The 22,855-nt window shown below is 38.9% G+C and overlaps 1 protein-coding gene across 1 annotated transcript in view; it reads right to left on the minus strand.

Annotated features, from left to right (window-relative positions):
* Positions 1 to 22,336, minus strand: part of tox3 (TOX high mobility group box family member 3) — a 196,345-nt gene extending 174,009 nt beyond the window's left edge. Inside the window, exon 1 of the mRNA XM_061922170.1 lies at positions 21,749 to 22,336. Coding sequence (XP_061778154.1) covers positions 21,749 to 21,850 — 102 coding nt within the window. The 5' untranslated portion in view covers positions 21,851 to 22,336. The remainder of the gene's footprint in view (positions 1 to 21,748) is intronic.
* Positions 22,337 to 22,855: the final 519 nt, after the last annotated feature.

The raw sequence follows: 22,855 nt of genomic DNA on the forward strand, positions 1-22,855 counted from the left end.
GGTTGTATAATAAGGCCATGCAGAATAAGGCTTTAGTCAGTACTTAATAATGACTAATTAAGAGCCAAAATGTTACTAATTTGCATGTTAATATGCAACTAATTAATGGTAAGTATGTGTTTTCCATACTAAAGTGTTACCAAAGTTTCTTTATTGTCAATATTTTTTATACAAGCAAGACATACGGAATAATCGGGATACTGTTTGTCTTTCAACCTGTACAAATGGCAATTCAAATACCAGAAAAGGAAAAATACAATTTACACGCGATGTCATGTTGTCTTTATAAACCAAAAATATATATATTTCTCAGTAACACAATTTAAGAACCGATAGGAAAAAAACGGTATAGATTGATTTTAAAGAGCCTGCGACTCACAAGAGTCCTTAGTGGCTGGTGACCTGGCCCTGGTTTCCATCACTGTCACAGTAACTAAGAAAGTCACTTTCAAACTTTCCGTATTTTTTGGACTATAACTCGCAGTTTTTTCATAGTTTGGCCAGGGGTGCGACTTATACTCAGGAGCGACTTACGTGTGAAATTATAAACACATTACCGTAAAATATCAAATAATATTATTTAGCTCATTCACGTAAGAGACTATACGTATAAGATTTCATGGGATTTAGCGATTAGGAGTGACAGATTGTTTGGTAAACGTAGAGCATGTTCTATATGTTATAGTTATTTGAATGACTCTTACCATAATATGTTACGTTAACATACCAGCCACCTTCTCAGTTGGTTATTTATGCGTCATATAACCTACACTTATTCAGCCTGTTGTTCACTATACTTTATTTATTTTAAATTGCCTTTCAAATGTCTATTCTTGGTGTTGGGTTTTATCAAAAAAATTTCCTCAAAATATGCGACTTATATATGTTTTTTTCCTGTGACGTCTTCGGGGCATCGTTATGCAGGTGGAGCTTTTTCAGGATGCAGATCGGGCGCGGACGCAGCGTAAAGGTAAGAAGTATGGTTTTATTAAAACTAAAAACAGACTAAGAACAGAAACAACTTGCACTTGGCACAAAAGGCAAAACAAAACGCTAGCATGGGAGCTAGGAAACACAAGAAGCTAAGCACGGAAGCTAGCGAGTCCAAAAAACAGTTAGCCGAGTTGTCACTAGTGAACACAAACTGTATGCACACTAAACTACGAGCAGAGAACGAGTGAACGGAAAAGGCAGGCTTAAATAGAGTCTCTGATCAAAAGCAGGTGTGCGAACAAAGCAGGTGAAAAATCAAGTTACCATGGTGACGAAACAAACAAGGAAGTGCACCAACTACGGATCGAAAGAGTCCAAGAACAAACGAGATGCACAAAAGGACTCAAAAACCAAATAATGTTATGATCCGGGCGGCGGATCATAACATTTCCTTCTTTATTATGCATTTTCGGCACGTGCGCCTTATACTCCGGAGCGACTTATACTCCTAAAAATACGGTACTGAGTTTCGGTTTTTACTGATTTTTGCTTGTGGCATGCCTCAGGATTTTTTCAGTGAAAAAAATGTGCCTTGACTCAAAAAAAGTTGAAAAACACTATACCACACCAATAAAACAAGGGGGCAATGGCTGGCTGGCGATCGACTGGCACACATTTCCCTGATCTAAAGCAGGGGTGTTTGGTAAACGTATAGCATGTTCTATATGTTATAGTTATTTGAATGATTCTTACCACAATATGTTACGTTAACATACCAGCCACCTTCTCAGTTGGTTATTTATGCGTCATATAATGTACACTTATTCAGCCTGTTGTTCACTGTTCTTTATTTATTTTAAATTGCCTTTCAAATGTATATTCTTGGTGTTGGGTTTTTCAAATAAATTTCCCCCAAAAATGTGACTTATATATGTTTTTTCCCTTCTTTATTATGCATTTTCGGCAGGTGCGACTTACACTCCGGAGCGACTTATTCTCCAAAAAATAAGGTAACTGTTTTTCAGTCCAATATTATCATCAGTAATATTAGTAAATAAAAGGTGAGATGAGATAAAGGTTATGTTTTGGGTGAAAAGTATGTTGCAGTGTTTGCTTCTTGTTATCATCTGCTGATCTTTCAGCTATGTCGAATTCTGACAAGCAATTTGTTGTCTTTATGTATGAACCGGTGCAAACACAGACCATCAAAAAGATGTATCACCCCAAAATTGCATGGAAAGCCTCACCAAACTGGACTAAAAGGTCAAAGTCATTACATTTTGATATGCTCTTTTATCCTGCACAACAAGGGCTAATGCAACTCAATTGTGTTCTTATCTGTACTGCAAAGTTCATATTAGAACGACAACAAAGGGCGCCTAAGTCTAATTGTACTTTTTTCCCCTCAAACTGTATTATACTACATATATTGCACGGCCTATCTTTTCATCTGTGTGACAAACAAGCCCCGCTAGTTTGTGCCAACATAAATCCATCTGCCCATAAAAATGAGTATTTTATATAGAGCTAATATTGAAGCTCTTTGTCCAATGGGCATGAGAGATATTTGCACACCTGCTACTATTGTCAGTCCTTTTGAGTGCAGCCTGGTAACACATTGCATTATGGGAATGTGTTATGTGAGGGAAGGGGAGGGGGAGTGATAAATCATACGACCCACACCTGCAGCCCAGAAAGAAGAAATCTAGCTGTATTGTAGCAAAAGAGGTCAATATGTTGACGCTAGTTGACAGGGAACATGCATAAGCTGCAGTAACTGCATTTTCATTTAGGAAAGGTGATATCAGGCATTCAGTTGGATTGGACAGTTGACCTAAAAATAACTATGGGGATTGGTTTTAAGTGCTAGAAAAAGAACTGATCGAACAAGAGGGCATTTGTCAGAGACAAGGGCTTAAATCAAGCATGTCAAGTTAAAGGAAAACTGTTTTAATACAGCCTATGTGCCCATTAGGAGGATTGGACATCAGAGCTATGAAACATGGGAGGGCTGGGCCCCTCTGGAAAGCTTTAAAAAAAATAGATGCGTCCTAACAGGGCAGATAACCACTGCAGGGACACAACACTTATTGAATCAGCCAAGTAGAAATGATTGACTGGTGCTTCTTCATTCAGGGTAAAAGCAATGAGAATGTCTCCCCTTTCCTTTAATATACTGGTGCAATCAAGCCTGTCCAAGATGTGCTTAGCCAAAATAAATCATTGGATAAGTGGGTTATCACATCAGTGCTTTGACGGAAAGGTTCATTTCCACTTAAAACTACAAGCTAAACCTACTCCAATCAGTGGGCTGTCTTGTTACTACGTGGAATTCTAAGGCTAAAGAATCCTAAAAGTCATGGCCCCCTACCCCTCCTTCTTGCTCTGACTTCCTATCTCTTAGGCTATGTCTACTCTAAGCCGGATAACACCTTAAACGAATAATTATTTAGCCAAAGCCCCGTTTCAGCCACACTAAACCAGCGTTTGAGGTTCCCCTCCTGGGACAAATTGTATTTCTTGAATCTCCGGTTCTTAGCTTTGTATGGACTCATTGATCGTTTACAAACTGAGTTCGGACAGGGAAGACCAGAAAGACCGCGCCCCACATCGGAAGTCACGTCTGAAAGAACGCACCACAGCCAGCTTCATAATAAAGCGGATTTGTAACTCGTAGGTAACCACCGGAAATATGGAGGCGAATCATCCAGAATCTTAAGAGAAAGCGATTGCCGCTATTTCGGATACAACACTTTGCAGACTTTGGGCACCCTTGGTCTATGCCAGGGGTGTCAAACGTACGGCCCAGGGGCCGGATCCGGCCCGCGTACAGGTTTTATCGGGCCTGCGGGATGAGTTTGCTAAGTATAAAAATGAGCTGAAAATTTTTAATGGAAGAAACTGCTGTTCTAAATGTGTGCACTAGATGCCGGAATAGTTATTATTTGTATCTTTGTAGATGATGCTAAATTCTTAAAAAAACAACAAAAAAAAAACATGATGTTTTTTGATTGCTTGATTGAAACTTTTATTTGTAGATTGCAAAGTACAGTACATATTCCGTACAATTGACCACTAAATGGTAGCGCCCGAATAAGTTTTTCAACTCGATTAAATCGGGGTCCACATTAATCATTCCAGGAAAATGAGCAAACTACATAAATAACATGCTGTAATTTATTTTGATATAATTGTTTTATCATGATAGATTGAAAATTAACACCAATGAGTTGACTGATGAACATTGCCACATAATTTATTCAGAAAGTATAAACAACAACAAGTAAAGGTAGAATACTATTAACCGCAACATGTAAAATTTGAAGTGCTCCCTCATGGGTCAACATATGAAATAACAAGTGTGTGTTAAAATTTGAAGTGCTCCCCCTCTGGTCAACATATGAAATAAGAAGTGTGTGTGAGAAATTTAAATGCGCCCCCTTTGGCCAAAATTAATTAAAAAATAAATATGTATATAGAGACAAACTGTAATAACTTGAAGTAAATGTTGAAGATTAAAAACCAATTACAAATAATAATAATAATAATAATAATATATTTTATTTGTAAAAATAAGCACTTCTGTTTATCTGTGTTGGCCCTGCGATGAGTTGGCGGCTTGTCCAGGGTATTTGCCACCTTCCGCCCCGCGACTCCAAAAGGGACAAGCGATATAAAATGGATGGACGGATGGATGTAAGTGTAAAAAAAAAAAAACAACAACATAATGATTTGTACATTTTCAGAATGTGTTTGTTCTATTTTTAAACAAAGAAAACCATCTGAAGTTGTCTTTATTTTTAACTTATCGTGCCATGATTTTATCAGTTTGGCCCACTTGAGAGTAGATTTCTCTCCATGCGTCCCCCGATATAAAATGAGTTTGACAACCCTGTTCTGTGCTGAGCCAGAATGTCTGCTTGTAATACATCACCTGAATCAACACTTCCCAGAAAAATATTTACGAAGAGTAATTAAAAGCGCCCAAGTTGTAACGAGAAACCCAACAGTGTCCATGGCAGCGAGCTTATCATATCTCCAACCCCCAAAGAGATAAGCAGCATTACATGAGTTGTTAGACTGAATGCACAGCTGCGGATTCACATGGACACTCGGGCGCTAATAGCATTGTGCAAACATCATCTAGGTGCTTTAAAAAGAATTTGATTTATGAAAGTCATGCATGTAGACACACACGCGTATGATTATTATGAGATGAAAGAGCTGCAGAGTACAGTACAGTACTGTGGTACTTATAAACCTAAAATAACCCTTTCTAATGTCAGTGGGAAATTTGGGAATTTAATAAATCTGGCAAACTACATTTCCTTCTGACAGGATATAATTAAAAGACACAGTATTAAAAAAAAAAAAAAAACTGTCAGCTATTCACATCTTGTACATTATCACATTTTACACGACGCACTCTATCTGTCAAGTGCGGGACTTGAAAAAACAACTTTGCTCAGTCACACACACGCACACACACTCACATTCTAGCATTTGTCACCTTCTTGAGACCTCTGAAAAAGGCCTACCTCTTTAGGACCGCCCTTTCTAGATTTACAACATTAATAATACATACATACTATGCAAATATAATGTAAGTATTTAGTTTTTTGTATTTTTTTGTTTCTAATTATTTTTTTATTCTTCATTATTTACTTGAAGTTATTACAATATGTCTCTATATACAAACTTATTTTATATTTTTATTAATTTTGGTCAAAGGGGGCGCACTTCAAATTTTTTACACACACACTTGTTATTTCATATGTTGACCAGAGGGGGAGCACTTTTAAAAACGTTACAGTCAATTTGAAAAATCCCTCCTTTGTGGTATCATCCTAATTTTAATAGATTAGATGCCCTGCGATGAGGTGGGGACTTGTCCAGGGTGTACGCCGCCTTCCGCCCGATTGTAGCTGAGATAGGCACCAGCGCCCCCCACGACCGCAAAGGGAATAAGCGGTAGATGGATGGATAGATTTTAATAGATTTCCCCACCATGGGTGCAAATGAGTCATTCTCTATTAGATGCAATGGTTTTCCGGATTGGGACCATGATTAATCGAGAAGGTACTTTTCCTTGTTGATGTCTCAAGAAGGATAGAAATACAAGAACACACACACACACGCAGACAGACATGCACAAACGCTTGCAGTGCACACAGTTTTAAGTTGTGTTTGTATATGTGTAGAATGTGTGTGATGAAATGGCACCAGCTGTGTACACTGGAGGGATGCACAAGGCCCAGGACTAGAGCTAGAGCTTTAACCCTTCCCTGCTGACCGTGCAGAATGAGTGTGTGCGTGTGTGTGGGTGTGTGTGTGTGTGTGTGTGTGTGTGCGCGTGTGTGTGCGCGGGTGTGCGCGTGTGTGTGTGTTCTTGTATTTCTACCCTTCTTGGGATATCAACCAGGACAAGTACCTTTCATTTGAGGACCTGTGAACAAATCAGGACCCAAAAAATGGTCCCAATACGGAAAACTGTTGCGTCTCATTTGAACCCCTGGTGGTGATATTTATGAAAATTAGGGTGGTCTCAAAAAGGAGGGATTTTTCAAATTGACTGTGTGTTGCTTTTAAAAGTGCTCCCCCTCTGGTCACCATATGAATTAACAAGTGTGTGTAAGACATTGAAATGTGCCCCCTTTGACCAAAATTAATTTTAAAAAATTAAATATGTATTTAGAGACATACTGTAGTAACTTGAAGTAAATAATGAAGATTTCTCATATTATATTTCTGTAATATTGCAATATTTTCTCATAAAATAATTCCCTTTTTTATGTAAAATTATTACTTTTTAATGCAAAATGGTGACATTTGTCGTATAAAGTACTGACTTTTATCACAATGTTCCCAATTTGTTTTTTTGTTCTTGTAAAATAATGACATTTTTGAGTAAAATTATGACAAAATACAAGTAAAATTCCGATTATTATTATTATATTGCCAAAATGTTAAAGGTTTCTTATAAAATTGTGACTTTTGCCAAGTAACATTACGACTCTTTTCAAAAAATTTGCAAAATGTTAAGCTTCTTTTGTAAAATTGTGACTGTTATCGAGTAAAATTCCAACTTGTATCGTAATATTGCACAAATGTTCAGTTTTTCTTGTAAAATTTTGACTTGAGTTGAGTAAACTACGACTTTTATTGTAATACAAGTTTTTCTTGTGAAATTGAAACCTTTTTCTTGTGAAATTCCAACTCATTTTTGACAAAAAGCTTTTTTATATTTGCATAGTATGTAAATATTATTAATGTTGTTAATAACAATGTTTATATATCCAGAAAGAGTGGTCCTAAAGAGGTAGGCATTTCAGCGGTCTCAAGAAGGTAAGAAATACAAGAATGTGTGTGTGTGTGTGCGTGTTGTGTGTGTGTGTGTGTGTGTGTGTGTGTGTGTGTGTGTGTGTGTGTGTGTGTGTGTGTGTGTGTGTGTGTGTGTGTGTGTGTGCGTGTAGGCGGGGGGCGCCTGACCCTGCTACGGTTAGGACAAAAGGTTTTGCCTCTGGGAAGGTAGAGCAACTATTCAAGTGTCAGGATCAGTTTCTTTTTACAGACTCAGTAAATGCTTCAGGTAATTACAGCTGTCGCCCGTCAACTGCCTTTTTTTCCCCTCCTCAGCATAACATTTATGTGATACAAGAGGATCATCACTGTAGGTGGCTAAAATTGGTTTGATTATGGTTTTGTTCATTTCGAACATACTTAGGGATGATGCATTAAGTAAAAAAAAATGTGTTCATACCAGCACGTTTCGGCTAAAACTGAGTAGGAACAAGCAGAGTACATTCAAACCCAGCCCTTAAAATGCAAATACGAAACTAGTGCAAAAGTTTTCAACACACAAGATGATTCCCATTTATACGTTAACTGACAACTTCACAATAGTACAACAAAAATCAAAAATCCCCAGCATTCAGAAAGAGACATGCTAACAAATAAAAACAAAAGAGGAAAATCGGTAGGGCTGGGCGACTATACCGTTCGATCGTAACTTTGATAACGATAAGGTCAATCACGGTGATCAGCTGTGAGCATAGCTAAAGACCAGTGTTTTTCAACCACTGTGCCGTGAGATACAGTCTGGTGTGCCGTGTACTGTCTAGAGCTCGGCAGAGTAACCGTGTAAAACTCTTCCATATCAGTAGGTGGCAGCCATGAGCTAATTGCTTTGTAGGTAAAAAGGTGTCTAATGCTTACACCAAAGATAAACAAAAGGTGAGTGCCCCTAAGAAAAGGCATTGAAGCTTAGGGAAGGCTATGCAGAACAAAACTAAAACTGAACTGGCTACAAAGTAAACAAAAACAGAATGCTGGACAACAGCAAAAACTTACTGTGGAGCAAAGACGGCATCCACAATGTACATCCGAACATGACATGACAATTTGCAATGTCCCCACAAAAAAGGATAAAAACAACTGAAATATTCTTGATTGCTAAAACAAAATAGATGCGGAAATATCGCTCAAAGGAAGACATGAAACTGCTACAGGAAAATATCAAAAGAAGAGAAAAAGTCACCAAAATAGGAGCGCAAGACAAGAACTAAAACACTACGCAGGGGAAAACACCAAAAAATTGAAAATAAGTCACGGCGTGATCTGACAGTACACCTACTTTGAGACAAGAGCTATATTGATGCATGGTTGGTTATGGATTATAGTCATATCCAAATATTGCGACAATGACTTTTTACTGTCAACTAAGTTTTGTTTTTTAATGATTTCTGCTGGTGGTTTGTTCAATGCAAAAAATGTGCCTTGGCTCAAAAAAGCTTGAAAAACACTGCTATAGACGACATATAAGAACAGATGTGTTCAAGTTGCTAACAACGACTTGTTGGAGGCATGTTTTGCAGATTACCCTTATTTAATCCAAACCAAAGCCAAACAAAGGAGTTCCTCGTCCCTCTTTTTGGCACCAATGCCGCTTCTGGTTTTGCTAGATTAGCTTCCATTGTGCTCTCTGTCTCTGCTAGTAGCAAACTGCGACATCCAGACCCCCACCGGCTCTTGTAGTAAAGTTCTTTCAAGTGATGTAAAAATGCAACTGCAGAGCAGCAGTCTAGCTGCAGTTACATCAGCAGCAGCCCAGACGTTAGAATTGCGATATAAATTATAGAGTATTATCTTGCGCAATTGACACTACGACATATATTGTTATATACCACACAGCACTAGTCACAGCTAACATTTTGTATATTTTGTACAAATTCTGAATTGATTGATTGATTTACACTTTTATAAATAGATTGCAAAGGAAGAGAATACATTATATGAAACACTACAGTTTACACAGTACGGTACATATTCCGTACAATTGACCACTAAATGGTAACACCCGAATAAGAGTTTCAACTTGTTTGAGTCAGGGTCCACGTTAATCAATTCATGGTAGAAGGGTTAGCATCTCTTTAAAGGGAACATTATCACCAGACCTATGTAAGCGTCAAAATATACCTTGATGTTGCAGAAAAAAAGACCATATGTTTTTTTAAACGATTTCCGAACTCTAAAAGAGTAAATTTGGCGATTTAAACGCCTTTCTATTGTTCGCCTGTCGGAGCAATGACCTTTCACCCGTGACGTCGCATCGTGAAGCGACCCGCCATTTTCTCAAACACATTACACACACCAAGTCAAATCAGCTCTGTTATTTTCCGTTTTTTCGACTGTTTTCCGGAGCCTTGGAGACATTATGCCTCGTTGGTGTGTTGTCAGAGGGTGTAACAACACGAACATAGACGGATTCAAGTTGCACCAGTGGCCAAAAGATGCGAAAGTCCCTCGTTTGTTCTGCACACTGTACCGACGACAGCTATGCTAGGACAGAGATGGCACAGAGATGGCAAGAATGTGTGGATATGCTGCGACACTCAAAGCAGATGCATTTCCAAAGATAAAGTCAACGAAATCACAAAGGTGAGTTTTGTTGATGTTATTGACTTACGTGGAGTGTGCTAATCAGACATATTTGGTCACGGCATGACTGCAAGCTAATCGATGCTAACATGCAACTTAGGCTAGCTATATATACATATTGCATCAATATGCCTCATTTGTAGCTATATTTGCATCCAGCCTTTCTTTCCACCCACATTTAATGCCAAACAGAACACATACCAATCGTTGGTTAGAAGGCGATCGCCGAATTCGTCCGCGCTTCCTCCCGTGCCGCTGTCTGTCGTGATATGGCTCAAAAGCTTCTGTTTCTTCTTTAATTTAGTTTTCGGTACCAGCCTCCACACTCCAACCATCCGTTTCAATACATGCGTAATCGGTTGAATCGCTTACGCCGCTGAAATCCGAGTCTGAATCCGAGGTAATATCGCTATACCTATCTGTGCTTTCCGCCATGTTTGTTTCTCTGTGGTCACGCTGTTACGTCACAGGATAATGGACGGGTGGATATAACGACGGTTAAATCAGGCACTTTGAAGCCGTTTTTCGGGATATTGCGTGATGGGTAAAATTTTGAGAAAAACTTCGAAAAATAAAATAAGCCACTGGGAACAGATTTTTTTTGGTTTTAACCCTTTTGAAATTGTGATAATGTTCCCCTTTAAGTGATGGTATGACTGCCTTTATTGTCCAAGGCTGCGTGATTAATCCACACCGAATCGACATTGAGGTTTTTATTAGTGTGATAACGGCTTTAGTGTGTTTGTTGTTTGTTTGTTTGTTTTTGTTGAGTGACAGACATGTTTGCCAGAAAGAGAAAATCTTTGTCTGGGAGCTTTGCGACTCGCTAGTAAAAAGTTCCGCGAAGTAACAAAAATTAGGAGGAAAAAATATGATTACAGGGCCGAATGCCCCGTTGTGTTGTTTATTCAGCTTTAAAATCTGATGGGCAATATGACCCCATCAGCGTGGAAGAACTCGCAAGAATGCCGTGATCACATGATGGCAACAAGAAAAAAGACACTTTGTTTTTCCAACTGGGAAAAAAAATGCACTTTAAGATGTTCAATGTTTATTTAGGTTACATTTGTATTTGTTTGTTTATTTATTTCGGACAAGAAATGTATTTACATTCCAATTACAGTGCAATGGTAAACAAGTCTACAGTAATGAGAAATAAAAGTTGAAATACTTTTTAATAGTCACTTGCATTATTATTATTATTATTATTATTATTATATATTCTGATTACATTACATTATGATGCTGACAAAAGCTCTGAGTCTGTCTGCAAAAAGGTCTTGAAAGTAAATTATCGCAATTTGTTCTAATGTGTGGCAACTACAAACAAGAATATGTTGATTGACAGTCCAAAAGTAACATGTTTCCTTTACTTGTTATTTTCGCTTTTTTTTTTTTTTGCATTCATACCTATAAATTTAAATTGGAGATGAAAATGGCAATTAATTTTTTTCTCCAAATCGTGCAGCCCTACATTCTATTACGAAGCTGTTTAGGGTTAACCTATAACCTCTTCAAATGAAAACGAGCTAAGAAGCGAGCTGATGCTAAACTGATTATTTTTAATTTGGACAGTGTTACAGCTTATGTTCCTAGGATTTTGAGAGTTAGCATGAACTAACTCCCCTTACAGCATCTTATTGTTAACCATTGTCTGTATTATGTCATAAATTTGGGTACTTGGTGACCAGTAATTTGAACAGCTAATGTGTTGCATCTAATCGTACGTTTTTTCAAAGTCAATCAATCAAAGTTTACTTATATAGCCCTAAATCACCAGTGTCTCAAAGGGCTGCACAAGCCACAACCAAATCCTTGGCTCAGATCCCACAAACTCCATACTTTATGATATATGTATTGTACGAAAAAGCTATCGGGGCCACTACACTGGCCATTTTCTTTCCTGGCTGCTACAATTATGTTGTGTGTCCTTGTCTGGTAGAGTAGTGGTTCACGCTGTCTTTCGGGCAGTCGATGCGAGTTTGATTCTAAGCCAGTGCCCAAGGACCCAGTCATTAGAGTTCTCCAGTTATTTCAAGCCTAAATAAACAGGACTTGAATCATACAGAAAAGAACAGCTTTAAAACAACCATTGTCTACATTTAGTTACAGTTTTTCGTAGTATTGCCCCCCTCCCCCCTCTACTTCACTTGCAACAGTCACCCCATGTTGGTCCATGCGATTCAGCACTGCTCGTATTCATGTTCACTCGGGCATTAACGCCAGAGCAGGTGAAGAGTTTGCGAGAACATCTGTTGGTAATTTCAATCTCTCTGCGCCTGGAGGCAATGAAATCCCACACTAAATGGATACTGTATCTGAAACATTATTAAACCTGTAGAAAAAAAAGTGAGGGGGTACCAGATGGTCAAAATATGGGAGGAGGGGGGGGTAACACTGCGTCTCTTTCATAGAAACCATTTGAGTTGATCACATTCTGCTTTTGCAACCAAAAAAAAAAAAAACGACCATAAAGCCAGACAAACCCAAACAGCTCCTTGTCTTCGTCTTCTAATGTTTGCGAAGAGAAACCACATAACCTTCACTTTCTCCCGTAGTGTGCGTTACGGTTTCAGACAAATGAAAAGCTGCATGCATGAAAATAAACTCCAGCAGGCTCACTTATTTACGGTTGTTACAAAAGCCATCGAGGGCAGATCTTGTACACGTTGCACTGACTGCAACCAGGTGTTGCTCCACATGCTCCACAGAGGCAATAAAAGTGTGAGTGCCAATTCTGAGCTGCCAAAGCAAAGACCAATCGGTGAGGAACAAATGTGTAACTTTCCGTTAAATGTAACATAATAAATCTGTGTACCTGGAACCTCCAAATAACGTTCCTTTAGAAAACAACGTCCATTACCAATGGGCATTGACATAAAAAATGGTGATATTATTAACAGAATTGGAAAATCTGTTATTGCATGTTTGTAACTACTGTCTTAAAGGGGAACATTATCACAATTTCAGAACCAATAGAAATCAGTTCCCAGTGGCTTATTTTATTTTTCGAAGTTTTTAAAAAAAATTTTACTTATCATGGAATATCCCGAAAAAAGGCTTTAAAGTGCCTGATTTTCGTTATCTGTAAATCCGCCCGTCCATTTTCCTGTGACGTCACATAGTGACGCCAATACAAACAACATGGCAGATAGAACAGCAAGCTATAGCGACATTAGCTCAGATTCAGACTCGGATTTCAGAGGCTTAAGCGATTCAACAGATTACGCATGTATTGAAACGGCTGGTTGGAGTATGGAGGCAGATAGCGAAAACGAAATTGAAGAAGAAACTGAAGCTATTGAGCGAATAGCTATTGAAGCTATTCGGCGATCGTCTTCTAACCAACGATTGCATTTTTTGACCACTGGAGCAACTTAAATCCGTCAATTGGTAAGTGTTTGTTTGACATTAAATGTGGGTGGAGGGAAAGGCTGGATGCAAATATAGCTACAAATGTACATACGGCTAGCCTAAATAGCATGTTAGCATCGATTAGCTGGCAGTCATGCCGTGACCAAATATGTCTGATTAGCACATAAGTCAATAACATCAACAAAACTAACCTTTGTGATTTCCTTGACTTTATCTTTGGAAATGCATCTGATTTGAGTGTCGCAGGATATCCACAAATTCTTGCCATTTCTGCCATGTTAGCATCGATTAGCATGCCATGCTAATCGATGCACACTCCACGTAAGACAACTTGAATCCGTCCCTGATTGTGTTGTTACACCCTCCGACAACACACCGACGAGGTATGATGTCTCCAAAATACGGAAAACAGTCGAAAAAACGGAAAATAACAGAGCTGATTTGACTTGTGTGTGTAATGTGTTTGAGAAAATGGTGGATTGCTTCCCATTGTAATGTCACGGGTGAAAGGTCATCGCTCCAACAGCGAACAATTGAAAGGCGTTCAATCGCCAAATTCACCCTTTTAGAGTTCGGAAATCGGTTAAAAAAACATATGGTCTTTTGTCTGCAATATCAAGGTATATATTGACGCTTACATAGGTCTGGTGATAATGTTCCCCTTTAATGTTAACATTATATAGACAAATTAACATTGGGTACATTTGCAGTTCTGGATAGAGCTTAGCTTTTCATAGCTAACGTCATATTTTGTTTTTCTTCAGGGACTCACTCAACAGCGCCTCTGCTGGTTGCACTCAAGTCGACCACTGGATTTTTTTTTCTCAATCAGTGGTTTTAAAACTTTTTCAATTTAGAAAGTACATTAAACAATTAATTTACGGGAATCGAAATAATATAATTCCTTCTAAGGTAAACTTGCCACCATAAAATCCAAACAGCATGTAGAGATAATGCAAAGTTACTCATGTTGGATTTTCATAATACTGTGGTACCCCAACTTTTGATTATCTTAACTTTTGATTAACGTGAGTCTCTGAGCTTTTTGTCATGCTTTAAGTTTCAAACATACCTTGAGTTACGAGTGTTTTCACCGTCAGTTGAAGTAACAGTTGCAACAGGGTTGTGCCGTTTGAGCAATGAAAAAGTTGCATATGGTTAGAGTTAAAGGTAAAGTACCACTGATGGTCTCACACACACACACTAGTTGTGGTGAAATTACCCTCTGCATTTAACCCATCCACTTGTTCCACCCCCTTACCATGAATTGATTAACGTGGACTCTGACTTAAACAAGTTGAAAATCTTATTCTGGTGTTACCATTTAATGGTGAATTGTACGGAATATGCACTGTACTGTGCAATCTACTAAAAAAAATTTCAATCAATCCATAAATCAAACCCTGGGAGGTGATGGGAGCAGTGAGCAGCAGCCGTGGCCGCGCTCGGAATACATTTTGGTGATTCAACTCCAAATTCCAACCCTTGATGCTGGGAGGTAATGGGTCCCATTTTTATAGTCTTTGGTATGAATCGTCTGGGGTTCAAACTGACGACCTACCGATCTCAGGGCGGACGCTCTAACAACAAGGCCACTGAGGAGGTCTTTGTTCCTGCTTTGCATGAATTAAAAAGCTAAAAGTTTTGAGTACAACTGTCGGAACTGAGAAAGTTAGTGCAAAAGATAAGCGGATAACCAAATTAAACAAACAAAACAATAAAAATACATTGTACCGGTTAGCAGCCTACCTGGTGAGTCAGCCCCATGGCAGCATTGACAATGCGCATCACACAAGCTGCAGCTAGTCTGCGGCATGCAGCCACAAACATCCTAACAACGAACATTTATCCACAACAATATTGAGAAGCTGTGTGTGACGTCTTTCAATCAATCAATGTTTACTTATAAAGCCCTACATCATGAGTGTCTCAAAGAGCTGCACAAGCCACAACGACATCCTCAGCTCAGATACCATATCAGGGCAAGGAAAAACTCAACCCAGTGAGAATCCTTGGAGGGGAACACAGATGTGGGCGACCGGTGCAATGGATGTCGAGTAGATCGAGCATAATAGTTGTTAGAGTTTAGTCCAAAGTGGATTTAACATAATAGTGAGAGTCCAGTCCATAGTGGGGTCAGCAGGAGACCATCCCGAACGGAGACAGGTCAGCAGCGCAGAGATGTCCCCAACCGATGCACAGACGAGCGGTCCACTACGGGTCCCGATTTTGGACAGCCAGGGCTTCTTTACTTTGTTCTGTATAGTCCCGACTCAACGAACTGGACGTTCAAGCATTACCTTAGGTACACTTCACTTGACTTCTCCGGTCCGTCATTCAAACATGTCCATGTCCACATTCACAGTTCACGTAAAGTGTGTAAGGGTGTCGTGCAAAGCCCGCGACTCACTTCTCCCACCCTGTTGTGTTGAAAGTAATTGTCGCTGTCTAACTTCAGACGCGGGGTGTGAAATCGCACAGTTTCAGCAGCATCCCGCTTTGTCGGGATCAGTGTAAAAAGGCACAGGTGTGATCAACTGTTATTTTTTCAGGATCTCTGATTGACTGAAGCTATGTTTAACACCAACATTGCACTCCAATTTCACATGGTAAAACTTCAGGGGGCATTTGACGAGACAGATGTGATAAAAGAGCATGACAATGAAAGCTGAACACGTGTCTTGTTTAATCCAAAAATATTTCACGAGGCATTTTTGTTTTTCTTTTGTGTGAATTGTGGCACGGTTTTCCTTCATCTCATCTTCATTAGTCACGACTCGAGTGCCTAATTAACTCGGTGTCACTCTTTGGATTTCTCTGAACCACTGATGTCTCCAAATGTGCCTCTGAGTCCTTCCATCTCTGTCGTCATTAAAGTTGAATGGTCTCCGCGCTGCCGCTTTGAAAACATATCGCCAGTTTAGGAATTGGGAAAAAAATCAAATGCGAGTAGTTACTAAAGAGCCTGCCACTGCGTATAAATAGATTTAAAAGAGCACTGCTTAACGCAGCACGAGTGCAAACTCTCAACGGGGTGTGTGATGATTTGAATGATACATGCAAAGTGGAGAATTTGTTCACCATGCAAATAGCATTGTAATTAGCACCAAACACTATAGCTCCAGCACCATCACTCTTTTTCCAGCAGAACTGGTGGAGATACCGGGTAATACCACACCCCTCCTCTTCCCTCTTCTTGCATTGAGGCCAATTAACCGTTATACAGTATATGATTACACTTGACCTGGGGAATTTGCAGGGGGAAAAAAAAAAGACTTACAATAAATCAAAGAGGCTGATGAAGACATGATGAAATCATACACATATGACAACTTGGACTAAGAATGGAGCTGATGAAACACTATGACAAATCCGGCAACTGTATGGAGCGACATTAAATGGACCCCAATAACCTAGAGGGTGTTACGGCGGCCTATTGTTTTTTTTTTAGGGGGAGGGGGGTGGACGGGAAGGGGGCGACAGCAGTTGTGAGATTGTTTTTATGTCAGGGTGATGGATGGTGGCATGGTCCAACGGTTCAAATGTTACACCGTTGACATCATATCACAAAAGCAGTGGCTTATGTAACAATGTGAGGCTAATAAACATACCGCAACTCCCCGCTCATGCTTTACAAGCATTTATGTGTGCAAAGTGAGTAAAAAAAAAAAAAATGTTAATGGAGAACGTCACTTGCTCCATTAGTTATAGTTTACGGCCCCAGCTCAGGTCGGACACCAAATATGCGAGCAGTCTTTATTTTTAATCAAATATATAACAGCAATACTCTAACGCTGTAAACCAGGGGTGGGCAACCTATGGCTCTCGAGCCAGATGTGGCTCTCTTGATAACTGCATCTGGCTCTCAGATAAATCTTAGCTGACATTGCTTAACATGATAACTAATGAATAATTCCGCTGGTAATCACAGTGTTAAAAATAACGTTCAAAATACAAACCCTGTTTCCATGTGAGTTGGGAAATTGTGTTAGATGTAAATATAAACGGAATACAATGATTCGCAAATCATTTTCAACCCGTATTCAGTTGAATATGCTACAAAGACAACATATTTGATGTTGAAACTGAAGTTGAGGAATGCTCATCAAACACTTATTTGGAACATCCCGCAGGTGTGCAGGCTAATTGGGAACAGTTGGGTGCCATGATTGGGTATAAAAACAGCTTCCATGAAATGCTAAGTAATTCACAAACAAGGAAGGGGTGAGGGTCACAACTTCATAAGCAAATTGTCAAACAGTTTTAGAACATTTCTCAACGAGCTATTGCAAGGAATTTACTCTGGAGAAATCACTGCACGTAAGCAATGATATTACGGACTTTTGATCCCTCAGGCGGTACAACATCAAAAACCGACATCGGTGTGTAAAGGATATCACCACATGGGCTCAGGAACACTTCATAAAACCACTGTCAGTAACTACAGTTGGTCGCTACATCTGTAAGTGCAAGTTAAAACTCTACTATGCAAAGCCAAACCCATTTATCAACAATATCCTGAAACGCCGCCGGCTTGACTTGGCTTGGCCCGAGCTCACCTAAGATGGACTGAGGCAAAGTGGAAAGGTGTTCTGTGGTCTGATGAGTCCACATTTCAAATTATATTTGGAAACAGAGGACGTCATGTCCTCCAGAACAAAGAGGAAAATAACCATTCGGATTGTTATAGGCGCAAAGTTTAAAAGCCAGCATCTGTGATGGTATGGGGGTGTATTAGTGCCCAAGGCGTGGGTAACTTACACATCTGTGAAGGCACCATAAATGCTAAAAGTTCCATACAGGTTTTGGAGCAACATATGTTGTCATCCAAGCAACGTTATCATGGACGACCCTGCTTATTTCAGCAGGACAAGTGTTACAACAGCGTGGCTTCGTAAAAAAAAAAAGAGTGCATGTACTTTCCTGGTCCGCCTGCAGTCCAGACCTGTCACCCATCGAAAATGCGTGGCGCATTATGAAGCATAAAATACGACAGCGGAGAACGACTGAAGCTCTACATAAAACAAGAATGGGAAAGAATTCCACTTCCAAAGCTTCAACAATTAGTTTCCTCAGTTCCCAAACGTTTATTGAGTGTTGTTAAAAGAAAAGGTAATGTAACACAGTGGTCAACATGTCCTTTCCCAACTACTTTGGCACGTGTTGCAGCCATGAAATTCTAAGTTAATTACTATTTGCAAAAACAAATAAAGTTTATGAGTTTCAAAATCAAATATCTTGTCTTTGTAGTGCATTCAATTGATTATGGGTTGAAAAGGATTTGCAAATCATTGTATTCCGTTTATATTTACGTTTAACACAATTTCCCAACTCATATGAAAACGGGGTTTGTATAAAACATTCTCATACATTTTAATCCATCCGTCTGTTTTCTACCGCACCTGTTAAAAAAGTTGCATTAATGGTAAGAAGTATTTTATTTATCATCGGTGAGCTTCCGAACAACAATGTTATTAAGAAGAATAACAGAGTTATTATGTGAAGATATGTCACTTCATCTCTTATTGTATCCATTTCCTGCTTGTTCCACTGGGCGCTGTGTTTTTTTCCCTCACCTGCTGTTGATTGGCAACCGGTCCACACCTGCTACCACTAAGCATGTTTGTATTTCTGCTTGTCTCACACGCTCCTCAGGGCTCAAAGATTGACTATTGTTTAGAACTGTACATGCAAGACTGCTTCATTCTCCTCTGTTGATGATATTAAAAGCATCTTACCTGCTCATCGCTCTCCTGGTTCCTGCATCTTGGGGTCGCTACTACTGCTGCCATGCGGGTTTGTGACATATTATACCCAATAAATGTTGGTCTTACTTAAAAATGCAGACATTTAGTTGTATTCAGTGTTAAAAAATATTATACGGCTCTCACGGAAATACATTTTAAAATATTTGGCTTAAATGGCTCTCTCAGCCAAAAAGGTTCCCGACTCCTGCTCTAAACTGTAAGATTTCAATGTTGTGAGGCAGTTGATGCATAAAAGGGGCCACTGCATGGCTACAACCAGCAGAGGCGCTGTTGAGTTCATCTCAACTACTTCGCAATCGAAACACCCTACATTCAAAATTCATAAAAAGGCAAGAAACTAGGGCCGTAAATCTTTGGTCACCACACAATTTGAGTTGATTCTTGAGGGTAACGATTCTATTCAGAATTGATTCGGAATTCAAAACGATTCTCGATTCAAAAATCAATACTTTTTAATAACATTCGGTGCCAGTTCCATGACTAACTACATCCCTCCATAAAATAGATAAACAGCTCTGATAAATGTATATATTATGTAAAATAAAAACAGTTTTGTTTGATAAGATGCTACCCAAACTTTTACTAAAGTGGCGAGACAGGACAGATTTTGGGAAGGGGAAAAAAAAGAATGTCTAAATGGATTTATGTTTTGTATCGATTAAGATTTGTTACAAGAATCGCGATTCATTGGAAAATTGTTTTATTTAACACCACTACAAGAAACCATATTTGGTTAATACTAGCACAAGAACTAGGTTTTAACATCAAGATGACAAGGTTGCGCAAACAATCCCAAATTCACGCTGAGCTGCAAAAAACGACTGAAAATAACGTTGTCTACAAACCCAAAAACACATTTAATAATATGTTGTTACTCTGCAGATATTTGGATGGACGATTGGGGGTTGTAGGAGTAATTTGTTGCTGCTAGTCATAGTTATATGTCCAAATTCATGATTAATTTAGGGTTTCTGGCGTCGTTGTTTTGAATTTAGAGTCATCCCTGACCATATTATGCTTCAAATTTTGCGGCTTCACCACATTACGGATTTTTTTGTTTTAAGTGTATTTTTTGAAAGCATATTCTACCATTTTTTGGTCAGAAATCGAGCATTTTCAAGCACGACATAGCTAATTAATTAAAAAGATTAATTATCCAGTAGTATTGGCCACTAGAGAACACCAAACCAATCACAGCGTGTTGTTCAGTATCGTGGCCACTGATTGGCTTAGCCGTAGGCAGCGTTACTCTACTACAATAAACAATGTTTAGTGTGACAAAAGGGTATTATTGCATATCTAGATGGCTCCCATTATTTGTGAAAACATATTTAGAAGACAGTAAACAAGGTTTGTTATGCTCTAGTCTAGCTATGAAAATATTTGATTCATAATTAATGACTCCTACTTCACGGAAATGTATTTATCACAGAGCGGTAAACGAGAGACGACTGTATTCCCGCTGTGTTTTTGCTTTCGATTTCAAAAACCACACTGTTGTAGTATAAAAGAGTGAACAGAAGTTGTTTATTTGTACTGTTATGGTTAAAAATGCCGGCATGAACTTTGAAAATGTCCACTAAAAGCACAAAAAGAACTATTTCAGGGTAGAACACCAATGCTAACTAAAAATCGCATTCTATACTGGGTTATCATCATAGAAAATACCGTAAAACCCATAAATAAGTAAGAGATGGGTGCTGAAAAAAAATCTATTGACATACGAATAGCCATACTCATGTCATTACGATAGCAAATCAATTTATGATTTTCAAGAATAAATTTAAATGTATATTTTTTTAGGAATCTGTTTTTAAAAATAAGTGTTTTAGGCCATGCCTGCATTTGTAACCTGTAACTTGTTTTGAAAGGGTTATATTACCATTTATATACCAAATGAAAACATAACGATTAGTTTGAATCAAAAAATCACGTTGAATCGAGAAGCGCCCTGGGAATCGGAATCGAATCGTGAGTTGTTGTAACAGTCACATTCATGGTAATAAACATTGCAGTTTCTTAAATAGGCATGTAAAATATATTGTTTCCCCTTATATTGTTTAAGTTAAACAACTCTTAGACTTAGACAAACTTTAATGATCCACAAGGGAAATTGTTCCACACAGTAGCTCAGTTACAAAGGATGGAAAGTGTAAGGATGGAAAGGATAATGCAGGTATAAGTAGACTAAAAATGTACCGTAGTAGCAATATGAAATATAACATAAAAGTAATATTTACATATTATATATGCAGTATATGATATATTCTGGTATATTATCTTACATGTAATATGTCCATATTATATATGCAGTATATGATATATACTGATATATTATATATCATATACTGTATGTATAATATGTAAATATTACATATGTTATATTTTATATTGCTACCACGGTACATTACGAGTTATAATTTGAATACAACAACTATTGCTGTACCTAATTGTTATGATACAACTATAACTACAAAGAATATGACACAAACTACTTATTCCAGTGCAGTAGTAGTACTTTGTGATGTTTCTGCATCACTTCTGCAGCAGTGCAATTGTCTTTAACAATGATATCACTCTTAATATGTATGCATGTTTTTCTTAATGCACCCTGCACAAGAAAGAAAGTCAAAGTTTGCAGAAACAAGCTCAATGAAGTGTTGGGGTTTAAGGTACTGTCTGAAGAGTTAATTGCACTAACGTGGTGAAAAATCCAACCAAGCAGCCAAGCTCACCTTGTTAAAGTTGTAGTAGCCCAAACAATGGGCGAAATCCAGGTTAGGCGGCTCTCCGGGAATAGAATTTCCACCGGCATTGGGATAAAAACGTACATCCATGATGTGCGAGGGGAAAGAGGGGCTCCGCGCGGCTGTGGCGCACCGAGCAACGGCGGTACCTTTCGGTTTCAAATCCAAACGCACCCTCGGAGAGACAAACGGCTGGAGCTCGGCGGTAGTCTCGAAGACGTGTACGTTTGTTTTACTCCACCTCTACGCCCGCTTCATCCCCCGTGGAAGTCCAAAGAGATGTTCCGTCATGGAGCGGCGGGTTAGGATACAAAAGACCGGGCAGTAAGTGAGTGACTGAGCGGGCAAGTGAGTGTGCGTGGGTCCACCTCCCTCTGGTTGTAAACCCCCACCCCCTCAACCCCCTGGCTCAGATGTAGCGAAGACAGTGATAAAAGTCGCCGTAAAAGTTACTCCCCCATTCCTCGGCGCTCCTTTGCACCTTGATTGGCGAGCCAGAAGTAGCCCAGCTAGCACCGAAAAGAAGTGAAAGGACGCTCGACTTGGGTGTGATGTTTCTGAAGCAGTCCAGTCTCCTTCTGCCCCACTAAAGGTAGAAGCGTGGCGTGGAGAAGATACGCCCACGAACACTGCTAACCACTCCTCTTTGATACCAACTACATGCAAACTAACTTAGCAAAACATGATAACACTTTATACTTCGGGTGTCCAAAGTGTGGCCTGGGGGCCATTTGCGTCCCGCAGCCATTGTTTTATTGGCCCCCAACATGTTTTAAACCAGGGGTGCTGTCATGACAAATTTCTTCTCCCTACAACCACCCCACCCCCATTTGCTTCCGGGGTCATGATTAATACAGACGTTTTGTTAACGCTATATTATAAAAATATAATGCTATATTATAAAAATATAACGCTATATTATAAAAAATATAACGCTATATTATAAAAATATAACGCTATATTTTAAAAATACAGACCTTTTGTTAACACTATTTTATAAAAAAAATTTAAAAAACAATTTACAAACACAAGCTATGGGATGACATAAGAGGCAACGTGACCCCGGATGTAAATGCGTCATCCCATAGCTTGTGT

This window comes from Nerophis ophidion, linkage group LG02, assembly GCF_033978795.1.
Source record: "Nerophis ophidion isolate RoL-2023_Sa linkage group LG02, RoL_Noph_v1.0, whole genome shotgun sequence".
NCBI classification, from domain to species: Eukaryota; Metazoa; Chordata; class Actinopteri; order Syngnathiformes; family Syngnathidae; genus Nerophis; species Nerophis ophidion.